At 46.4% G+C, this 19,569-nt stretch overlaps 1 protein-coding gene across 1 annotated transcript; it reads right to left on the bottom strand.

Annotated features, from left to right (window-relative positions):
* Window positions 1–5,748: 5,748 nt before the first annotated feature.
* dhx57 (DEAH (Asp-Glu-Ala-Asp/His) box polypeptide 57) lies at window positions 5,749–16,703 on the bottom strand. Its single transcript, XM_084153133.1, is given in 23 exon segments — window positions 5,749–6,531; window positions 6,719–6,919; window positions 7,042–7,176; window positions 7,264–7,338; window positions 7,455–7,592; window positions 7,680–7,763; window positions 8,033–8,128; window positions 8,361–8,637; window positions 8,887–9,087; window positions 9,365–9,538; window positions 9,723–9,819; window positions 9,982–10,098; window positions 10,660–10,877; window positions 10,978–11,032; window positions 11,211–11,344; window positions 11,513–11,637; window positions 13,294–13,489; window positions 13,758–13,879; window positions 14,143–15,337; window positions 15,529–15,666; window positions 15,668–15,706; window positions 16,098–16,442; window positions 16,612–16,703. Coding segments are annotated over 22 exon segments (4,173 nt in total). The 5' UTR covers window positions 16,310–16,442; window positions 16,612–16,703; the 3' UTR covers window positions 5,749–6,387.
* Between the last annotated feature and the right edge of the window lie 2,866 nt (window positions 16,704–19,569).

Genomic DNA, 19,569 nt, shown 5'->3' with positions numbered 1-19,569 from the left:
ACAAAACAGACAAGTGCATTTCTACCGTTGAACAGCACATGGAGACATTCTGAGGGTAGAGCAGGGTGAGTGGTGTTAAACCTCTCCTCCCTTCCTCTCAGCAGAGTCCAAATTGGTTCAATTTAGATAATGGTTATTTGAATCAGGTAGCAAACCGCTCAAACGGAACAAACACCGCTCAGGCAGCCTTCCTCCTGAGACTGGGAAAGAGAAAAATAACCTTCAGTCAGAGAGGGCTTATGTCTGAGCTAAGCATCAGACGGAACACTGACAGATAGGGCATTGTCTCTTACTGAACACCGAGCTAGTAACTGATGATGATTTATAAGTATGTCAAATGCAATGCTTTTCTAGGCACTGTGCTGATAACCAACATTGTCCCATCAAAGAATGGTGTGTGTTTCAAATTCAACTTTCAAGATGTATTAGTTGTATGTAGGGGATACATTTACCTACATTTTCAGACTGGTACCCCATGGGAATCAAACCCACAACCCTAGTGTTGCAAGCACCATGCTCTAGGTACACTATACACAGTCCTTGTCCTTCTGGACAATACAACAACAATAAGAAATAATACAAGATAAGAATATGAACATAAAGTAAATGGCTCAGTAGAATAAACATTTTAGCCTGAGTATAAATACAGGAAGGCACAATTTATAGTCCAATATTTACGTGTTTTGGGGAAGTAGGGATTGAGGGGGGCAAGTATTTAAATTGGGCAGTATTTAGCAACCTAAATAAGAGTCTGGTGTGTGTGTGTGTGTGTTTATGTGTCTGTCTGTCTGTCTGTCTGCCTTTCTCTGTCTGATGCGTGTCTGTAACAACAGATATCTGTATGGGAACCATCAAAGAGAAAACTTTGTGATATCACTGCGCTTTCAACCATTAAAAAGCACAGCAAAGTTCAAATGGGAATACAATGTCAGATATTTTGAATTAATACAACAACTTAATGTGTAATCATTGTGCTTCATCTAATAGCACAGCCAAATTACCTGTATTGGAGTTGAGATTACATTAAAAGTACATGGTGCAAGTGATCAATGCTGTTGGAGATTCTGTGCAGATTATTAGAGCAATTGTGAAAATCTCCACAGACCTGCGACCTTTGCATGCTTTCTATGAGTACATAAGAAGACATTTATAGTTACAGGAGGCTAACCTCAAAATGTGGTCATAATAATATAATAATAATAATATAATAATATGCCATTTAGCAGACGCTTTTATCCAAAGCGACTTACAGTCGTGCGTGCATACATTTTTGTGTATGGGTGGTCCCGGGGATCGAACCAACTACCTTGGCGTTACAAGCGCCGTGCTCTACCAGCTGAGCTACAGAGGACCACATGGATCATGTCATGGATGTGTTACTCATTTTAAGGTTGAATAAAAACTGTTACATTAGTTTGTAAAATAGCCTTAACTTTAGGCTATTTACTGTATAACAAACATATTATTGAATTGTGTTTGGTTGACAACGCAACCAAATATCAACATCTATTAACCTATATAAAATTAAAATAATACTATTCTTTAACTTTTATTTTTGGTTTAGTTGGAGACGTGAATCCAACAGCGTCGTCCAGGGTAGGGGAGGGAATGGCCGGCAGGGATGTAGCTCAGTTGGTAGAGCATGGCGTTTGCAACGCCAGGATTGTGGGTTCGATTCCCACGTGGGGGCCAGTATGAAAAAAATTAAAAATAATAATAATGTATGCACTCACTAACTGTAAGTCGCTCTGGATAAGAGCGTCTGCTAAATGACTAAAATGTAACATAATTTGTTAACTTGTCGATAAGTTAATAGGCTATTTACTGTATTGCAAAAGTGATATTGCATTGTGTTTGGTTGTCTACAAATTAATAATTGCTATGCTGGATTCACATCTCCATCTCAACCAAAAATCAAAGTTAAAGAATAAGACTAAATCTAATAAAATTTTAAATGCACTTTAAATACATTTTGATTTGATTTAGTCCTATTCTTTAACTTTGATTATTTTGGTTGAGATGTAGACTTGAATCCAACATATTCATGATTAACTTGAAGATTACATTTGAAATCAACCAAAGCTTGAAACCCTAGGCCTATATGTATTGTCTAATTTTAGTTGAGTCCTGGGTTGAATTGAAACAATAGCTGTTGATGACTTTGTAAATGCTATATACAGTGGGGAAAAAAAGTATTTAGTCAGCCACCAATTGTGCAAGTTCTCCCACTTAAAAAGATGAGAGAGGCCTGTCATTTTCATCATAGGTACACGTCAACTATGACAGACAAATTGAGAAAAGAAAATCCAGAAAATCACATTGTAGGATTTTTAATGAATTTATTTGCAAATTATGGTGGAAAATAAGTATTTGGTCACCTACAAACAAGCAAGATTTCTGGCTCTCACAGACCAGTAACTTCTTCTTTAAGAGGCTCCTCTGTCCTCCACTCGTTACCTGTATTAATGGCACCTGTTTGAACTTGTTATCAGTATAAAAGACACCTGTCCACAACCTTAAACAGTCACACTCCAAACTCCACTATGGCCAAGACCAAAGAGCTGTCAAAGGACACCAGAAACAAAATTGTAGACCTGCACCAGGCTGGGAAGACTGAATCTGCAATAGGTAAGCAGCTTGGTTTGAAGAAATCAACTGTGGGAGCAATTATTAGGAAATGGAAGACATACAAGACCACTGATAATCTCCCTCGATCTGGGGCTCCACGCAAGATCTCACCCCGTGGGGTCAAAATGATCACAAGAACGGTGAGCAAAAATCCCAGAACCACACGGGGGGACCTAGTGAATGACCTGCAGAGAGCTGGGACCAAAGTAACAAAGCCTACCATCAGTAACACACTACGCCACCAGGGACTCAAATCCTGCAGTGCTAGACGTGTCCCCCTGCTTAAGCCAGTACATGTCCAGGCCCGTCTGAAGTTTGCTAGAGTGCATCCAGAAGAGGATTGGGAGAAAGTCATATGGTCAGATTAAACCAAAATAGAACTTTTTGGTAAAAACTCAACTTGTCGTGTTTGGAGGACAAAGAATGCTGAGTTGCATCCAAAGAACACCATACCTACTGTGAAGCATGGGAGTGAAAACATCATCCTTTGGGGCTGTTTTTCTGCAAAAGGACCAGGACGACTGATCCGTGTAAAGGAAAAATGAATGGGGCCATGTATCGTGAGATTTTGAGTGAAAACCTCCTTCCATCAGCAAGGGCATTGAAGATGAAACGTGGCTGGGTCTTTCAGCATGACAATGATCCAAAACACACCGCCCGGGCAACGAAGGAGTGGCTTCGTAAGAAGCATTTCAAGGTCCTGGAGTCTCCAGATCTCAACCCCATAGAAAATCTTTGGAGGGAGTTGAAAGTCCGTGTTGCCCAGCGACAGCCCCAAAACATCACTGCTCTAGAGGAGATCTGCATGGAGGAATGGGCCAAAATACCAGCAACAGTGTGTGAAAACCTTGTGAAGACTTACAGAAAACGTTTGACCTGTGTCATTACCAACAAAGGGCATATAAGAAAGTATTGAGAAACTTTTGATATTGACCAAATACTTATTTTCCACCATAATTTGCAAATAAATTCATTAAAAATCCTACAATGTGATTTTCTGGATTTTTTTTTCTCATTTTATCTGTCATAGTTGACATGTACCTATGATGAAAATTACAGGCCTCTCTCATCTTTTTAAGTGGGAGAACTTGCACAATTGGTGGCTGACTAAATACTTTTTTTCCCCACTGTAGGCCTAGATAGTATAATTGATGATATACACTGAATATACAAAACATGACATAGACTGACCAGGTGAATCCAGGTGAAAGCTATGATCCCTTATTGATGTCACTTGTTAAATCCACTTCAGTCAGTGTAGATTAAGGGGAGGAGACAAGTTAAAGAAGGATTTTTAAGCCTTGAGACAATTGAGACATGGATTGTTTATGTGTGCCATTCAGAGGGTGTGAATGGCACACATACAAAATATTTAAGTGCCTTTGAATGGGGTATGGTAGTAGGTACCAGGTGCACCGGTTTGTGTCAAGAACTGCAACGGTGTTGGGTTTTTCACGCTCAACAGTTTCCTGTGTGTATCAAGAACGGTCCACCACCCAAAGGACATCTAGCCAACTTGACACAACTGTGGGAAGCTTTGGAGTCAAAATGGGCCAGCATCACTATGGAACGCTTTCGACACCTCGTAGAGTCCATGCCCCAACGAATTTAGTCTGTTCTGAGGGCAAAACGGGTGGGGGTGGGGTTCCTAATGTTTGGTATACTCATTGTGACTTATAGAGCATGGTTACATTTTATTTGCTCTGTTAAATCTACCATTTGGAATGACTTCAATAGTAACAGTGAATATATTTCGTTATTAAGAGGTTTCTCAATAATCATTCTCACGATATCGCATTGGTAATAAATAACAAATATAAAAGCTGGGCTTGGTTAAAACCCTGGATGGGAGACCAAAGGGATAGCTGTAGATATATCAACTCTCCAGTAGGAGGTGCTGACCAGCATACAGTATTTTTTTAATAGTAGATATAACATTGAAGAGCTGACATTGTTTCAAAAGGTACAAATTCAACGTATTTTACACAAGGTTTGTCTATGTTGAAAATTGGTTACAATGATGACAATCCTGTGGTTTAAATTTCACCCTCAAAACAACAGTTTACGTTGACTTTTTTCAAATCCAATGTACACCGAACAAATATATAAACGCAACATGTAAAGTGTTGGTCTCATGTTTCATGAGCTGAAATAAAAGAGGCAGCTTTGTTTCAGTGAACTCTGGAATGGAAAGGCATTGGAGGAGCATTTTGCTCAACAGTTTATTAACCACGCCTTCATGCAGGTGGTTAGAGTGGCCTGGGATCTCACCAGCATCACTCTTAAAGCAAGTAGACGTTCTCCCATTGCCAAAGGAATGTGACTCTTCATGCTTTCCTGGCTCAGGAGCGGACTTCCTCTGGTTATGTGGCTCCATAGACTTCAGCACACACAATACAGACAGAGTCGATCTCGGAACTCTTGGAGAACCACTACAAGCTCAACCTCACATGGGCTGAGGCAGAGTTCATATGCTAGAACTAGGAATCTGACATTTCTGACTTGCTGATTCGTTGAACGCGGCACGTGTATAACTACAACTAGTTAGCAAGTCAGAAATGTCAGTTTCCTAGTTCCGACTAGCACGTGAACGCGGCATTCGGGTAGATAATGTCCACAATTAAATCAATAAGCTGGTCATCTGTGAAACCCTTGTCCAGCCCTTTTAGAGCAAACTCCTCCCTTGTCTTTTTCAGGATCTTTCTCAAGGCATGTTTCAGGTCTGGAACTGAAGCAGCAACATGTCCAGTGGATGGTGTCCGGGAGACAGAAATGGATCCCTGACTCAATAAACGTTTTAGTTGACCATCTACAGCTGCAGCCATCACCTTTTTGACATTCAGCACAAAAGGCGTCAACGCTATTGCCTCAGAGGTTGGCGGTGTCAGAGCCTTGGCCAACAATAAGCTGTGTCTTAGCTGGTTATTCCAACCTTAGTGTGGAATTATATATAAAACACAGGAAAATCACATTTGACTGAACTGGGCCTTTAAATATGTCATCTTTTAATACAGCTTAATGTAGATATTAAGTGGAAGACATCACAATGTCTACAACGTGATTGTGATGAAACAACTAATTGAACTAAAAAAGGACACTATATAAATTCACCCAAACAACTTATTTTTTTGTCTTTTATTTTCAGTTGTAATATTCACCAGACTAAAGTTAGTCACTGAAGCTGATGAGACATTGTTTATAAATTCTTTGGCAGCTTTTTACCAAATTGTCTACATTTCAATGAGCCCTTTTAATAGTGATGGCATGACTTTCACATCAGCGTGTTCATTTTATTCTATATAAATGTACAGAAAGACAATATGCAGAAGCTCTTAGAGCTCTATTCACATTTGATAGTCAATCATGCATTAGTTATATCTAAATACACACAAAAGCATAAGAAATGTGCAACCATTTTCAGTACGGGAATCCAATATGGACTCAAATGCTATTTTTAGTTGTGTACAAGAATGACACAACCTATAATAAAATGCAACTTGAGTTTCCCATATATACAGGAAATGTGGCCAAAATATATATACACACACAATGGCAAATTATCATTTCAGTTAAGTAACCATTTTGCAATTCAGTTCAAATTTAACATTCAACTCTGCCAAATCTAATGCACTTCCTATGACAGCAGAAACAGTGATTTCTGTATGCTTGTTCCGCAGCACTTGTATCATTGCAATGCTACCACCAATAAGACTGGGAGGTGGAGGAGTGCTGGGTGTGTAACAGAGGGGGTGGTATGGTTTACTGGGTGGTGATGAGCTTGACGATCATGTGGATGATACGGGAGCCTCGAGGGCAAGTACACAGGTCCATGCTGGGGTTTCTGATCTTCTCTTCCAGGAGCTGGTCCAGCTCCCAGCGCAGCTCCTTCACCAACTCTGCCACCTGCAGGCACACACAGGAGATACTGCAATCAGGAACACAGAGCTTATTGACAAACAGCTTATTACACATTATAAATGGCCCAGTTTCCCCTGCTCTGAACACGTGAACTGACCAGGTAAGGATCCTAATCATCAAGCGTCGCCAAGCTGAGAGACGTCATTCTGAGAGTGATAACCAATCAGCTGACCTGGTGTGATGCTGCAGCGAACCGGATCCAGCCGTCGTCCAGGGAGATGACGAACTCTCCCTTCTGCAGCTCCACGTTGACCTGTCCCCCTCCAAACAGCACCAGGGGGTACACCGACACCATGCTGCAGTCTCTGATGAACACACGGCTCGTCTTCACCTTCTCATGGTACACCAGGTAGGGGCTGTCATAGTGGCGCACCTGAAACCACCACAGACACTTGACCCCAAAAAACTAACATCGTATGTATCGTGTGGTTGTTTAGTTACTGTAAAAGAGTACTGGTAATGTCTCTGTACTGTATTCATGACGTTGTGTGTTACCGTGTAGTTGACGGAGGAGGGATGTACGTGGACACAGCCGTCATTCTTGGTCATGTAGCGCAGCTCGTCTGCTTTGGGTTGCATCTTCACCGCCCCTTTACTGGTCTGCTTGAACTTCTCATGAGGAGACCTCACCTAGCACAGGGAAACAGTGGCTTAGCTCAGGTACCCACATTATACAAGTATTGAGCTGTTGATCATGCTGAATGGGTAAACACTCACCTGTACTACATTGGGATACAGGGCAGCACAGAGCATGGCAGATATCAGCCTGATGTTGTCAGAGTTGAGGTTGGCCTGTGGAGGAGATAAAAAGGTGAAATTATTATTTATGAACAGATTTCATATAGCAATGCAGGATATATATAAAATTGAGATTTCTTCGATATATGTTTCTCAATAAAACATCCTACCTCGCGGCCCGTGGTCTCCATGATACCATCAGTCCCTTTGGCAGACATTCTCTCGATGACTCTGGCCTTCAGTCCCTCCTTGACAAAGCCAATGTCAGACAGCAGCTCTGTAAACTGCCTCTTCAGACTGGCTATCTCCTGCACACCACAAAGCACATCTCAATACAATACAACATGGTATTAATGCCACCTGTCAGGAGACGATGCCACAGAACAGTATCTCACCTGTAAGCCCCGGCCAGACAGGAAGTTCTCTCTGCAGTACTGAAACCCAGCCTGATTCCCGTTTTTGGCTGCACTGCACCAGCCCTGCGCAACAGCAACACACATTACATTAGACAGTCACATATCCACTGCAGATCGTCTGTATATCTACTCTGTTTTTTAGATGGTTCTACATTTTGCATTGCCACTCAGAACCTATTAATCTGTTTCTCAAGGCAAATGCAATTTTTCCCTAGCTGGTTCAGCTAACATTTCAGTATTGAGTGAGTTTTATGGCGTGTCAATATTGATGACATGGTTAGAGGATACACAGTGGAGAGGTTCAGCTCTATCCAGTATGTACAGTACAATACCTTGTATGCCTGCAGCAGGGCCAGATGGTCACTGTTGGCCAGGGCGTAATTCAGCTTCTTCTCATTGGCCTCCTCCCTCTTATCCCAAGGAGACACCTGGCCACAGGAAGAACACACCGCAGGAGAGGAGAGGAAGGAGGGAGCAGGAGAGGGGTGAGAACACAGGAGAGGGGTGAGAACACAGGAGAGACTTGTGACAGAGTGAATCACAGGAGTTCATACTTCACAGTGACAATTCTTAATTATTTTCTTTTCAGTTAACGTTTCTACTCATTCCCAAGGCCATTGGTCGACTCAGAGCCGCAGACGGTAGTAAGAGGTGCCTTACGAAGGGGGATTTGAAGGCCAGGCTGGCAGCGATGGTGAGGGCAGGGTCCAGGCAGCGAAAGATGGCACCAAACAGCATGAGTTTGCCAATGCGGACGTCCACAGGCAGACAGGCCAGGTGATAGCCCAGAGGGGTGAGCTTCTGGTCGGCCGTCAGAGCCCCCAGGTCCTGCAGACGCTGCTTGGCCGCGTCCAGACTGCCCATGGCTGGGGGCTCGATGAGCCGGGAGAACACAGACTCCAACGGTCGCTCCGCAAACACATCCAGGATCTTAATCCTGGGGATGAAGACAGAGATGGAGTTGGAGAAAGGGGGCAGTTGGGAAATATAATGTTTGCATTGGTGACAACACATCATGAGTTTCTACATTGAAAATCCAGGGAAGGTTCAAATGAATGACTGTCAGTGGTTAAATAATGATCTTCATCTAGCCTATGAGAGACATGAGTAAATCACACTAATTGGTCACTTGAGAGCGCCACAGTGCTGTAGTTAGGGGACATGAATCGTGTTCTGCTCTGTTTACCTGAGGCAGAGCTGCTCCAAGGGGACTCTCTGGATCTCTGGCAGCTGCTGCTCAGCCAGCTGGTGTTGGAAACAGTGGCTGGTGAAGAGATGGAAGCAGACCCCTGAGGCCACGCGACCCGCTCGCCCTCTCCTCTGCAGGGCGTTGGCACGGGACACCCACGACTCCTCCAGGCTCTCCATGCTCTTAGAGGCATCGTAACTGAGGGGACAGACCGAGTCAGCGAAATAACACTCACATACCATCTGGTCCAATGTGTTTTTTATTTATTAGCAGCCTCATAGGCACCATGATCAAGGATTTGGTCCTCTCCTTACAACAGGTTCATATAGAAAATATATGAGTTGTACCCATTAACAGAGTTTGCACTTATCTAACATGCTCTTATTAGAATTTGACTGAAGGAAACCAGTTGAGCGTGTTGGAACACATCCCCGTCTGCAAAGACAGATGGTTTAGAGGTCAGAGGTTACAGTACCTCTTCTCCTTCATCTTGCCCGAGTCCACCACGTAGACCACATCGTCGATGGTGACGGAGGTCTCAGCGATGTTGGTGGAGATGATGATCTTGGTGACGCCCTCTGGTGGCCGCTTGAACACAGCCTGCTGCTCCTCGTTAGACAGGGACGAGTGGAGCGGATACACCACACACCTGGGGGACACACTTTAATATATATATATACACACACACACACAAACAACTATATCCACAACAAACATAACCCATCTACAGCTGTACCACAAACACACCTGTAGAAAAACTAATCCCATCACAACCACATATAAATCATAATCTTGCAAACTCATCCAGTACAGTGGTCCATTTATTTCCTTACCTGGCTCTGTTCCGGTTGTTGAACATCCTGTTGGACTGGAGCTGCTCATACAGCGTCTTGATCTCAGCCAGGCCCGGCATGAACACCAACACAGCACCTAGACAGAGCAGGACAGGGAAGGAGATGTTGTTGTTAGTGTTAACACACGGGTACAGCATAACTTCAGGTAAAGTGTTACCTAAAGTGAAATCATATTGCTACACCTTTACTGTGCGACTATCCATTCCTAGTAATCATTATGTCTGTAGTGCTCTCTCACCTGGAGGGTAGCTGTGGTCTCCATCCACAATATACTCCAGTACACTCTCCACCAGGTCCATGTTGATCTTATCCAGGTCCATGGCAGAGATGGTCTTCAAGACAGACTTCTTGGTGTCTTTAAACAAACAAAAACATCCTGATTAACTTTCTCCTCCCAGACAGAAAAAGTAGCAGTGCACTATATAGGGAATAGGGTGCCATTTCAGACAGTGTGGTGTACTTAGCAGAGGGGACAGGTGTACATGGCAGAGGGGACAGGTGTACATGGCAGAGGGGACAGGTGTACATGGCAGAGGGGACAGGTGTACATGGCAGAGGAGACAGGTGTACATGGCAGAGGAGACAGGTGTACTTGGCAGAGGAGACAGGTGTACTTGGCAGAGGGGACAGGTGTACATGGCAGAGGGGACAGGTGTACAAGGCAGAGGGGACAGGTGTACAAGGCAGAGGGGACAGGTGTACATGGCAGAGGGGACAGGTGTACAAGGCAGAGGGGACAGGTGTACAAGGCAGAGGGGACAGGTGTACAAGGCAGAGGGGACAGGTGTACAAGGCAGAGGGGACAGGTGTACAAGGCAGAGGGGACAGGTGTACAAGGCAGAGGGGACAGGTGTACAAGGCAGAGGGGACAGGTGTACAAGGCAGAGGGGACAGGAATTATAAACAGAAGCCTTACCTTTGTATCGGACTGTGAGTTCCTGCAGGCTGAGCTGCTGGTCAGGGATGGAGTCTTTAATGAAGTCTTTCTTCTGGAGGTTCATGAAGGACCACATGTCGTCTCCCAGCTGGTCCACGGGGTCTTTGGTCCCCCCTCTGCCTCCCCTGCCCCCTGATGAGGACTTGTCCTTCCCCATGCCCGAGCGCATGAACGGACTGCCATCCTCAATCACATACCTGGGATGAGAGAGTACAGGTCAAACAAACCTGAAGAACAGAAACAATTCCTTGTTTTGTTTATGGTAAAATAATTCAGGTTTGGGAGTGTGATATTTACCGGGTTTTGGCAATTGCATCTTCCAGGAAAAACTGGTCGACGGGGAAAGTGCGTCCTGGAAAACACAAGAGATCATCGTGACGTAACTGCTGACTGGTCTAACTATACACTTTGTTATTCAACTTGCCCTAAATACGCTAAGAGGCTTGAAGGATGTGTGCTGGGGTAGATGGTGTGTATCAGTACCTGCTATGTGGATGGTGTGTGCTGGGGTAGATGGTGTGTATCAGTACCTGGTATGTGGATGGTGTTACAGTTATTGTAGTACTGGGAGAAGAGGTCAGCGTTGAGGGTGGCACTCATCAGGATGATCTTCAGGTCTGGTCTCTGGACCATCAGATCCTTCAACACCAGCAGGAGGAAGTCACTGAGGGAGAGGGATGGAGAGAGAGTGAGAGAGCGAGAAAGATTGAGACAGAGTGTTCAAAAGCATGGGGTCTACTGGCATGATAGTGAGCGAGTCTGTATGCTGTTGACTTACATGCTAATACATACTAATGAGTATCTCACAGTGTGTATGTGTGTGATTTCTCACCTCTCCTCTGTGCGCTCATGCACCTCGTCCACTATGACATGAGAGATCCCCGTGAGGTCTGCCTCCCCCTCCAGCCTCCTCAGTAGAACTCCTGTGGTGCAGTACAGCAGCCTGGTGGCCGCAGACTGAAGGAGGGAAGTAGGGAGAGAAGGAAGTAGGGAGAGGGGGAGGAAAGGAAGGAAGTAGGGAGAGAGGGAGGGAAGGAAGGAAGTAGGGAGAGAGGGAGGGAAGGAAGGAAGTAGGGAGAGAGGGAGGGAGGGAAGGAAGTAGGGAGAGGGGGAGGGAAGGAAGGAAGTAGGGAGAGAGGGAGGGAGGGAAGGAAGTAGGGAGAGAGGGAGGGAAGGAAGGAAGTAGGGAGAGGGGGAGGGAAGGAAGGAAGTAGGGAGAGGGAAGGAAGGAAGTAGGGAGAGGGAAGGAAGGAAGTAGGGAGAGGGAAGGAAGGAAGTAGGGAGAGGGAAGGAAGGAAGTAGGGAGAGGGAAGGAAGGAAGTAGGGAGAGGGAAGGAAGGAAGTAGGGAGAGGGAAGGAAGGAAGTAGGGAGAGGGAAGGAAGGAAGTAGGGAGAGGGAAGGAGGGAAGTAGGGAGATGGGGAGGGAAGGAAGGAAGTAGGGAGAGGGGGAGGGAAGGAAGGAAGTAGGGAGAGGGGGAGGGAAGGAAGGAAGTAGGGAGAGGGGGAGGGAAGGAAGGAAGTAGGGAGAGGGGGAGGGAAGGAAGGAAGTAGGGAGAGAGGGAGGGAAGGAAGGAAGTAGGGAGAGAGGGAGGGAAGGAAGGAAGTAGGGAGAGAGGGAGGGAAGGAAGGAAGTAGGGAGAGGGAGGGAAGGAAGGAAGTAGGGAGAGGGGGAGGGAAGGAAGGAAGGAAGTAGGGAGAGGGGGAGGGAAGGAAGGAAGTAGGGAGAGGGGGAGGGAAGGAAGGAAGTAGGGAGAGGGGGAGGAAGGAAGGAAGTAGGGAGAGGGGGAGGGAAGGAAGGAAGTAGGGAGAGGAGGAGGGAAGGAAGGAAGTAGGGAGAGGGAAGGAAGGAAGTAGGGAGAGGAGGAGGGAAGGAAGGAAGTAGGGAGAGGGAAGGAAGGAAGTAGGGAGAGGGAAGGAAGGAAGTAGGGAGAGGGAAGGAAGGAAGTAGGGAGAGGGGAGGGAAGGAAGGAAGTAGGGAGAGGGGGAGGGAAGGAAGGAAGTAGGAGAGGGGGAGGGAAGGAAGGAAGTAGGGAGAGGGGGAGGGAAGGAAGTAGAGGGAGAGGGGGAAGGAAGGAAGTAGGGAGAGGGGGAGGGAAGGAAGGAAGGCGAGAGAGAGGGGGGAGAGAGGGGGTGAGAGAGGGTGGTAGGTAGAGGGAATATGGGAGAGAGGGAGGGAAGGAAGTGGAGAGAGAGGGAGGGAAGTAGGGGGAGAAAGAGCGAGAGAGAGGGGGGAGAGAGGGGTTGAGAGAGGGTGGTAGGTAGAGGGAATATGGGAGAGAGGGAGGGAAGGAAGTGGGGAGAGAGGGAGGGAAGGAAGTAGGGAGAGAGGGAGGGAAGGAAGGAAGTAGGGAGAGAAGGAAGGAAGTAGGGAGAGAGGGAGGGAAGGAAGGAAGTAGGGAGAGAGGGAGGGAAGTAGGGGGAGAAAGAGCGAGAGAGAGGGGGTGAGAGAGAGGGTGGTAGGTGGCGGGAATATGGGAGAGAGGGAGGGAATATGGGAGAGAGGGAGGGAATATGGGAGAGAGGGAACAAGTGTAATTCAAGTTCAACAACAGCTTTAATTAGAATGCAAGGTTATGCATGGGAGCATGTGTACAGCATTGAGTTCCACTGACCCTGACGGTCTCCAGGCGGATCTGGTAGCCCACTGAGTTACCAAGGCGTTCTGCCCGCTCCTGTGCCACCCTCTCCGCCACGGAGATGGCAGAGATACGGCGGGGCTGGGTACATATGATGTTAGCCACCTGGTTTGCAGGCCCACTCAGAGATGCATCCAGAATGAACTGAGGGATCTGGGTGGTCTTACCACACCTGTAGAAGACCACCACAAAGACACCAGATATTAACACCAAGTTAAATATAGAACAAACATAGAACACAGCAAAATGCAACATCTCTAGTAACATCTGTGGCATTCCACACAAACAATTGTCTATAACTAATTACTAGATTTTACTTTCCAGATTGATGATGCAAAGGCAAAGAAATTATGCAAATATTGTAAATGGTGGTAGAAACATTCCATAGTGGCCACAGTGTGCTGCGCTGCAGTGTACTCAGGCATGTCTCTCTGACTCACCCAGTCATGCCACTGACCACAAGCACCTGGCAGTTGTCCAGCAGGTCCAGGATGTTCTCCTTCTCATTCCAGGCAGGCAGCTTCTTTCTCTGCTGCAGCATGGAGGTGAAGCGCCTGGATGACTGGCAGAGAAAGGAACAGTAACCGAGGATTAGATGGAGCAAACAGAACAGACATTCACATATCATCATTAGGGAGAGAGCTTTTTCATGACTACATGTTTTTAGGCGTACAGTTATGGGCATGACTAGTATTGGACAGGACTGATAAATCACAAGTCTCCCATACCACCAATTGATGGAGCTAAATAGCATAAGACAGGCTGTTTAAATGTCCCTCCTGTAATGTGGTAACAGCCCAGAAGGAAGTACGTTCTCTACTCTACCTGTTTTGTCCTGAACTCTCGACACAGTTTGGCGTTCTCCTGTTGCCGGCTCTCTGACCTCTCTTCATGCCTCTTCACCATCTTCTTCCTCAGGTTGACATAGCTCTCGGTCTCAGGAACAACCACTTCTTCCTCCTCCTCCTCCTCCTCCTCCAAGTCTTCTGTGGCCTGCTGTGTGATGTGGCTGCTGGTTCTGTTGTTAGTGGGAATAGTTCTGGTGCTGTTGTTATTTGGGGCAGGTCTGCTGTTGGCAGTGCTGTTTGTTGGGGCAGGTCTGCTGTTGGCGGTGCTGTTGTTAGTTGGGGCAGTTCTGCAGTTGTCGGTGCTGTTGTTAGTTGGGGCAGTTCTGTTGGTGTTCGTACTACTCTTGCTTTCCACGTGTGATGCCGTGTTGCTCCTCCCACTCTTGCTCTTCGTCATGGCAACAGCAGCGGGGGGTGGAGCTACTACCACAGGGGGCAGGGAGCTGTATTTATGATGGGTGACTGACAGCAGCTCCTTCATGGTGGCCTCGTCCTCGCAGCATGTGATCAGGGTGTAGACCACGGGCTCCCCCTCCTTCGCTGCAGCCAAGGCCTCCCCAAAAAGATACTCGGTGACACTCAGCCTCGCTGCGGCCCCTATTGTCTCATCGTTAGTGCTGAAGGCCACGACAGGGGCCTGGAAGGGATAGCGGTTCCCTTTGGGGAAGCGGACCTCCAGCTCGTACTCTGGAGAGGAGTAGCTGCTGAACCCAGGTTGGCTGGCTCCCACAGGGTCTTGAGGGCCCGAAGCTGTCCCCTTGGTGGGAATCTGGTGCTTATACTTGCACTTGGCTCCAAACTTGCAGCCGGCACCCTTTAGGTAGAAGCTGCAGACGCCCATAATGTGAACGGGGCTGACGGTGCGAGCGGATGCTTTCTGTTTTCCTCCCGCAATGTCGGCCAGGAAGTCGGGGTCCAAAGTGACAGTCCACACGCTGTTGGCGATGCGCTCGGTGAAGCGGTCGCCGTAGATGGCGGTGAGGGCCAGGGCCTCCTCCTGTCTCTGGGTGAGGCACTCGTCCATGGGTGCCCCCTGGAGGCCATCGGGGGAGACTGCTTTGGGGCCGTAGCGCTCGGAGAAGACCTGGAGGAGCAGCTGTTCCATGGTGGCTCCCACCTCCCCAACACCTGTCTCCAGGGCCTGCTTGCTGCGCTCCCGGTCGAAACCATACCTACACACAACGCAGAGAGAGGGGGGTTAGAAATGACACATCAAGACAAAGCACATGACACATTCATCAAAACGACTGGAAGCAACCCCCTTCCTAAACAATTTAAACGTGTCACTAAATATCCCACCCTGACATCATTAGAGCTGAGGTGGGTACAGACGGTTAAGTCTGAATCTAAGTGCTATTGATACCTGCAGAGCTTTCCTATGGCAAACAGTCCTATGACTGGCTCGGGAGTGGGCCGCCGTTCATCCTCAGAGTCAGGATCATAGACGGGGCTCTCTGCACTCTCAACAGGCTCATCATGGGTGTTCCAGAACTGCCCTTCGCTCATCATACTCCTCCTCTTCATCGTACTCCTCTTCTTCACTGAGAAAGGACAGGTGGGTTAAGATCATGTGATGTTATTAGTCCGTTCAGGTCAAGGTGAGTGACGCCTGATACATCCCAGTGCAACTAAACAAATCTCTGCAGAGAAGAAAACACCATCCCTGAACACAAACCAATTATTCTAATATTATACAGTCCCCCAGTGTTCTAAAGGCACCCCAGTGTTCTGAAGGCACCCCAGTGTTCTGAAGGCAGCCCAGTGTTCTGAAGGCAGCCCAGTGTTCTGAAGGCAGCCCAGTGTTCTGAAGGCACCCCAGTGTTCTGAAGGCACCCCAGTGTTCTGAAGGCACCCCAGTGTTCTGAAGGCACCCCAGTGTTCTGAAGGCACCCCAGTATACAGTCTCTCACAGTATGTTTTGAGAACACTCACTCATAGGGCTCGTCGTCGTAGTCCTGGGTCTGCAGCTCTCTCAGCAGCTCTTTCACCTGCTCCTGGTTCTCATTGGTCATGAAGATCTTCTGCATGGGCATGTTGCCCATCATCTCAGGCCTGAGGCGAGGCCTGTCTTCATCCAGCAGTCTAGGCCGAGGTCTCTCACTAATTAGGGACTTGGGTAAACCCCTACCATTAACCCTTCCCATACCCCTATCTCCGCCACCTCTAGCCCTCCCTCCACTAGTTCCCCCACCCCTTCCTCCTCTACCTCTGCTGCCACCCCGGCCGCCACCACCGCTGCCCCGGCTGCCCCCACCCCTTCCTCTGCCTGAGGTGGGCCTGTGGAGAGAGAAAGAGAGATGAGAGAAATAAGGTAATTATTCAGGCTTATTCCACATTTCAAAGGATCAGAGCAAGCATGACTACTCTAGTAGCTAACTAATTATCTTAAGACGAATCCTCTGGATAAGAGTGTTGGCTAAATGCCTAAAATGTAATTATACTGTACCTGGTTGAGCGACTGGGTCCAAAATCGAGGCTGAAATCGTCACCGTCATCCCAGCCACCACTAGCTGCCTTTCCTCCTCCACCCCCACCCCCTCCCCCTCCCCCTCCTCCACCTCCACCCCCACCTCTTCCTCTTCCTCTCCCTCCTCCTCGGGGCTTGTTAAATCGCCCTCCACCTCTGTTGGGCTGCCCCCTCCTTCTTCCACTCATTTCACAACTCTTTCTGTAATCAAAAGTACAATCACACCTGAAGAGATCTACAGAAGCAGACAAATCAAAAGAGGTGCATTATTAATACTGTATTGTCAACCCAAGCATCTAGAGTTAAAATGTGTCTATTTCATGAATAAGGTCTACAGCAAAACTAAGTGAAGAGTCACCACACATACCTTCAATGCAATGGCATTTGACACCTGCTTCTGACCTGTGCTTAACGAGAGGCAGATACAGTAGTCGACCTGTATAGAGAGAGATGCAGTCTAAAACCCGATGTAGTTTGCAACGTGCCTTTGACTATTCAACAGCACAACACACTGCCAGGCAACAATGTTTTTATGCGCCGGACATCCTTCTTGCATTACTGTAGCACTCGGTTGTTTTGCAGTTGCGCACTTCACTTCCTACTCTGTGTTTCAGTTTTCAGTTCAGATGACACATACGGCGCCGGTGGCCATAATTATACAAGGCACAGTGACGGTGCCTAGAACGGGGGAACAGGCTTGCTAAAGTTGTTCTTTCTGGCGGACAAAACACGTTTACATCGTGTTTAGTTCATAACACGCCATGGGTTGTTGGCAAACTAGATCATTGACCAGAATGACTCAACAGTACACTATGACAGCCAGCTAGGACTGAAGATGGCTAGCCAGTAGCCATGCTAGTTACCGTCAACTAGCTAAATAGTTAGCCTAGCTACCGGTAGATCGGGAGTCACATTGTTTCTTTCTTTATGGGCAAGAGGACATTTAGTGAAAGCTTTTGCTTTTTTAAAAACGTACTATCTAAGAACGTTCGAGAAAAAAACACATAGAGACAAATAACAGGTTATTTAGCCAGAGACCGAAGAACATGTACAAACCTGACACAAAGCTGATCCGTCCACCGGCAAATTCAGCTTCTCTCTCATTGGTTAATGAATCCGAGGTCAACGTTTCTTTTCCGGTGAAGGTTGTATAAGGTTAGAGTTGCCATGGTAATATAATGTTTAGGGAAGTGCAGAGTGCAACAAAATCAGCTGGACCAGCACGAAAAAATAGAATGATATAGTCATGTTTGAACTAGCAACACATCCGAAATGTATAGACTGGCTTGACAGCCAGCTAAAGTTAGCAAGCCAGCTAATGACTCAACATTAAGTAAATTGTCAAAGCATCACAAAAATGTCAGGTGAGTTGCTAGTCAAGTAAAACTCCACGGTGTACTTGACGGTCAGTTGATGTGAAGTGCAACGTTGAGTTTTACTGGCTAGTTAGCTATCTAGCTACCACAGGAGGTTGTTGGCACCTTAAATGGGGAGGATGGGATCGTGGTAATGGCTGGAGAAGAATAAGTGGAACGGTATCAAATACATCAAACACATGGTTTGATGCCATTTATTCACTCTGTTCCTCATAATGTCATTATTAATGAAGTGTTTGCCTGCAGAGAATAAAAAGGAAAGGTCACAGAAAGCAAAGGTACAGGCAGAGACCAGACTTCACATTTAAAAATGTCAGAGACCATCCTCTTGTTTTTTTTTGGTGTGCAAATATTGTACATTTTTGTGCTTTAGGCTAACTATTATCGTATGTATAAGCTTATGTCTTGAACTCCACTCACATATTTCATTTCATAGGAACGAAGTTTGAAAGTATCCTATATTTTCCAGAATGGTGACAGATATGGTAAGTGCTCATATCATATTGACACAGTAACATTAGATTATTGATTCTAACTGCTGTTATAACCATGTTATAACCAGCTACATTGTGGGCTGTCATCACCAGAAGGTGAGTGCTGCAGGTCCACAGAGGGATTCGTGGTGAGGAGTGGCATGGGCAAACATGGTTTCAGGATGGGTGCTCTGCTGTGAGTGGACAGTACTCCCTCTATTCCAGATGAATGGCAGAGGGACTCTGGAGCATCCCTCTGGGGCAATGTATGAAGGGGACTTTAAAGACAACATGTACCACGGCACTGGGACATACAGATACCCTGATGGGACCAAATATTGCGGCAGCTTCAGCAAGAACTGGTGAACCCATGACTTTAGCATGTTCACTTTTTCCTGTCATAGTTAGATATAGGCTAGTAGTGAATGTTAGGCGAGGCCTATGGCTAATTATGGCTCTATTTGTTGTTTTTGTATAGGTTGGAGGGTGACGGGAAGTTCACAGATTCTCAGGGACTTGTTTGGAGGCATCCACAACAAGGCAGCTCCTGGCTTGAAACTTAAACTCAACATGTAACCCATGACATGATGTGAGATAATATAACTCTAATTCATCATTCATGTCTTATATTTTTATGGGCATTTATTGAATGTACATAAAACATATTCAAAATAACAAAATCAGACTCCAGTCAGAGGGAGATTTTAAAGGCACCTAATAAAACGGCACATACAATGGCCTTGTTCTTCCCATAAAACTCCTGCAATGAGTTTCTTCATGGTCTCTTCAAGATTTCTGCCTGTAGCAAAGACTGTGAAGTAGTCAGTGAGTGTATGACAGTGTGATAAATGCCTCATGGCACCATGCAATGAATGAGTCATTGCTCTTGCCTTGAGTCACACAGTCAAAAGTCCTCAGTAGAGGTGCGGAAACACAGTCAGTGTGTCTGTGTAAGCCTCAGTTAACTTATGCTACAGTATATAGAGCTTTTTCCACTACTGAAAAGTTGATTTGCAATCTTTTAAAGATGCACTATGCAGAAATCGCTCCGCCATTTCCTGGTTGCTAAAATTCAAATAGTTCGCCTA

This window comes from Coregonus lavaretus, assembly GCF_964263955.1.
Source record: "Coregonus lavaretus genome assembly, chromosome: 36".
Lineage (NCBI taxonomy): Eukaryota > Metazoa > Chordata > Actinopteri > Salmoniformes > Salmonidae > Coregonus > Coregonus lavaretus.
The sequence above is the reverse complement of the archived record's forward strand: the minus strand, read 5'-3'. Positions and strand labels throughout refer to the sequence as shown.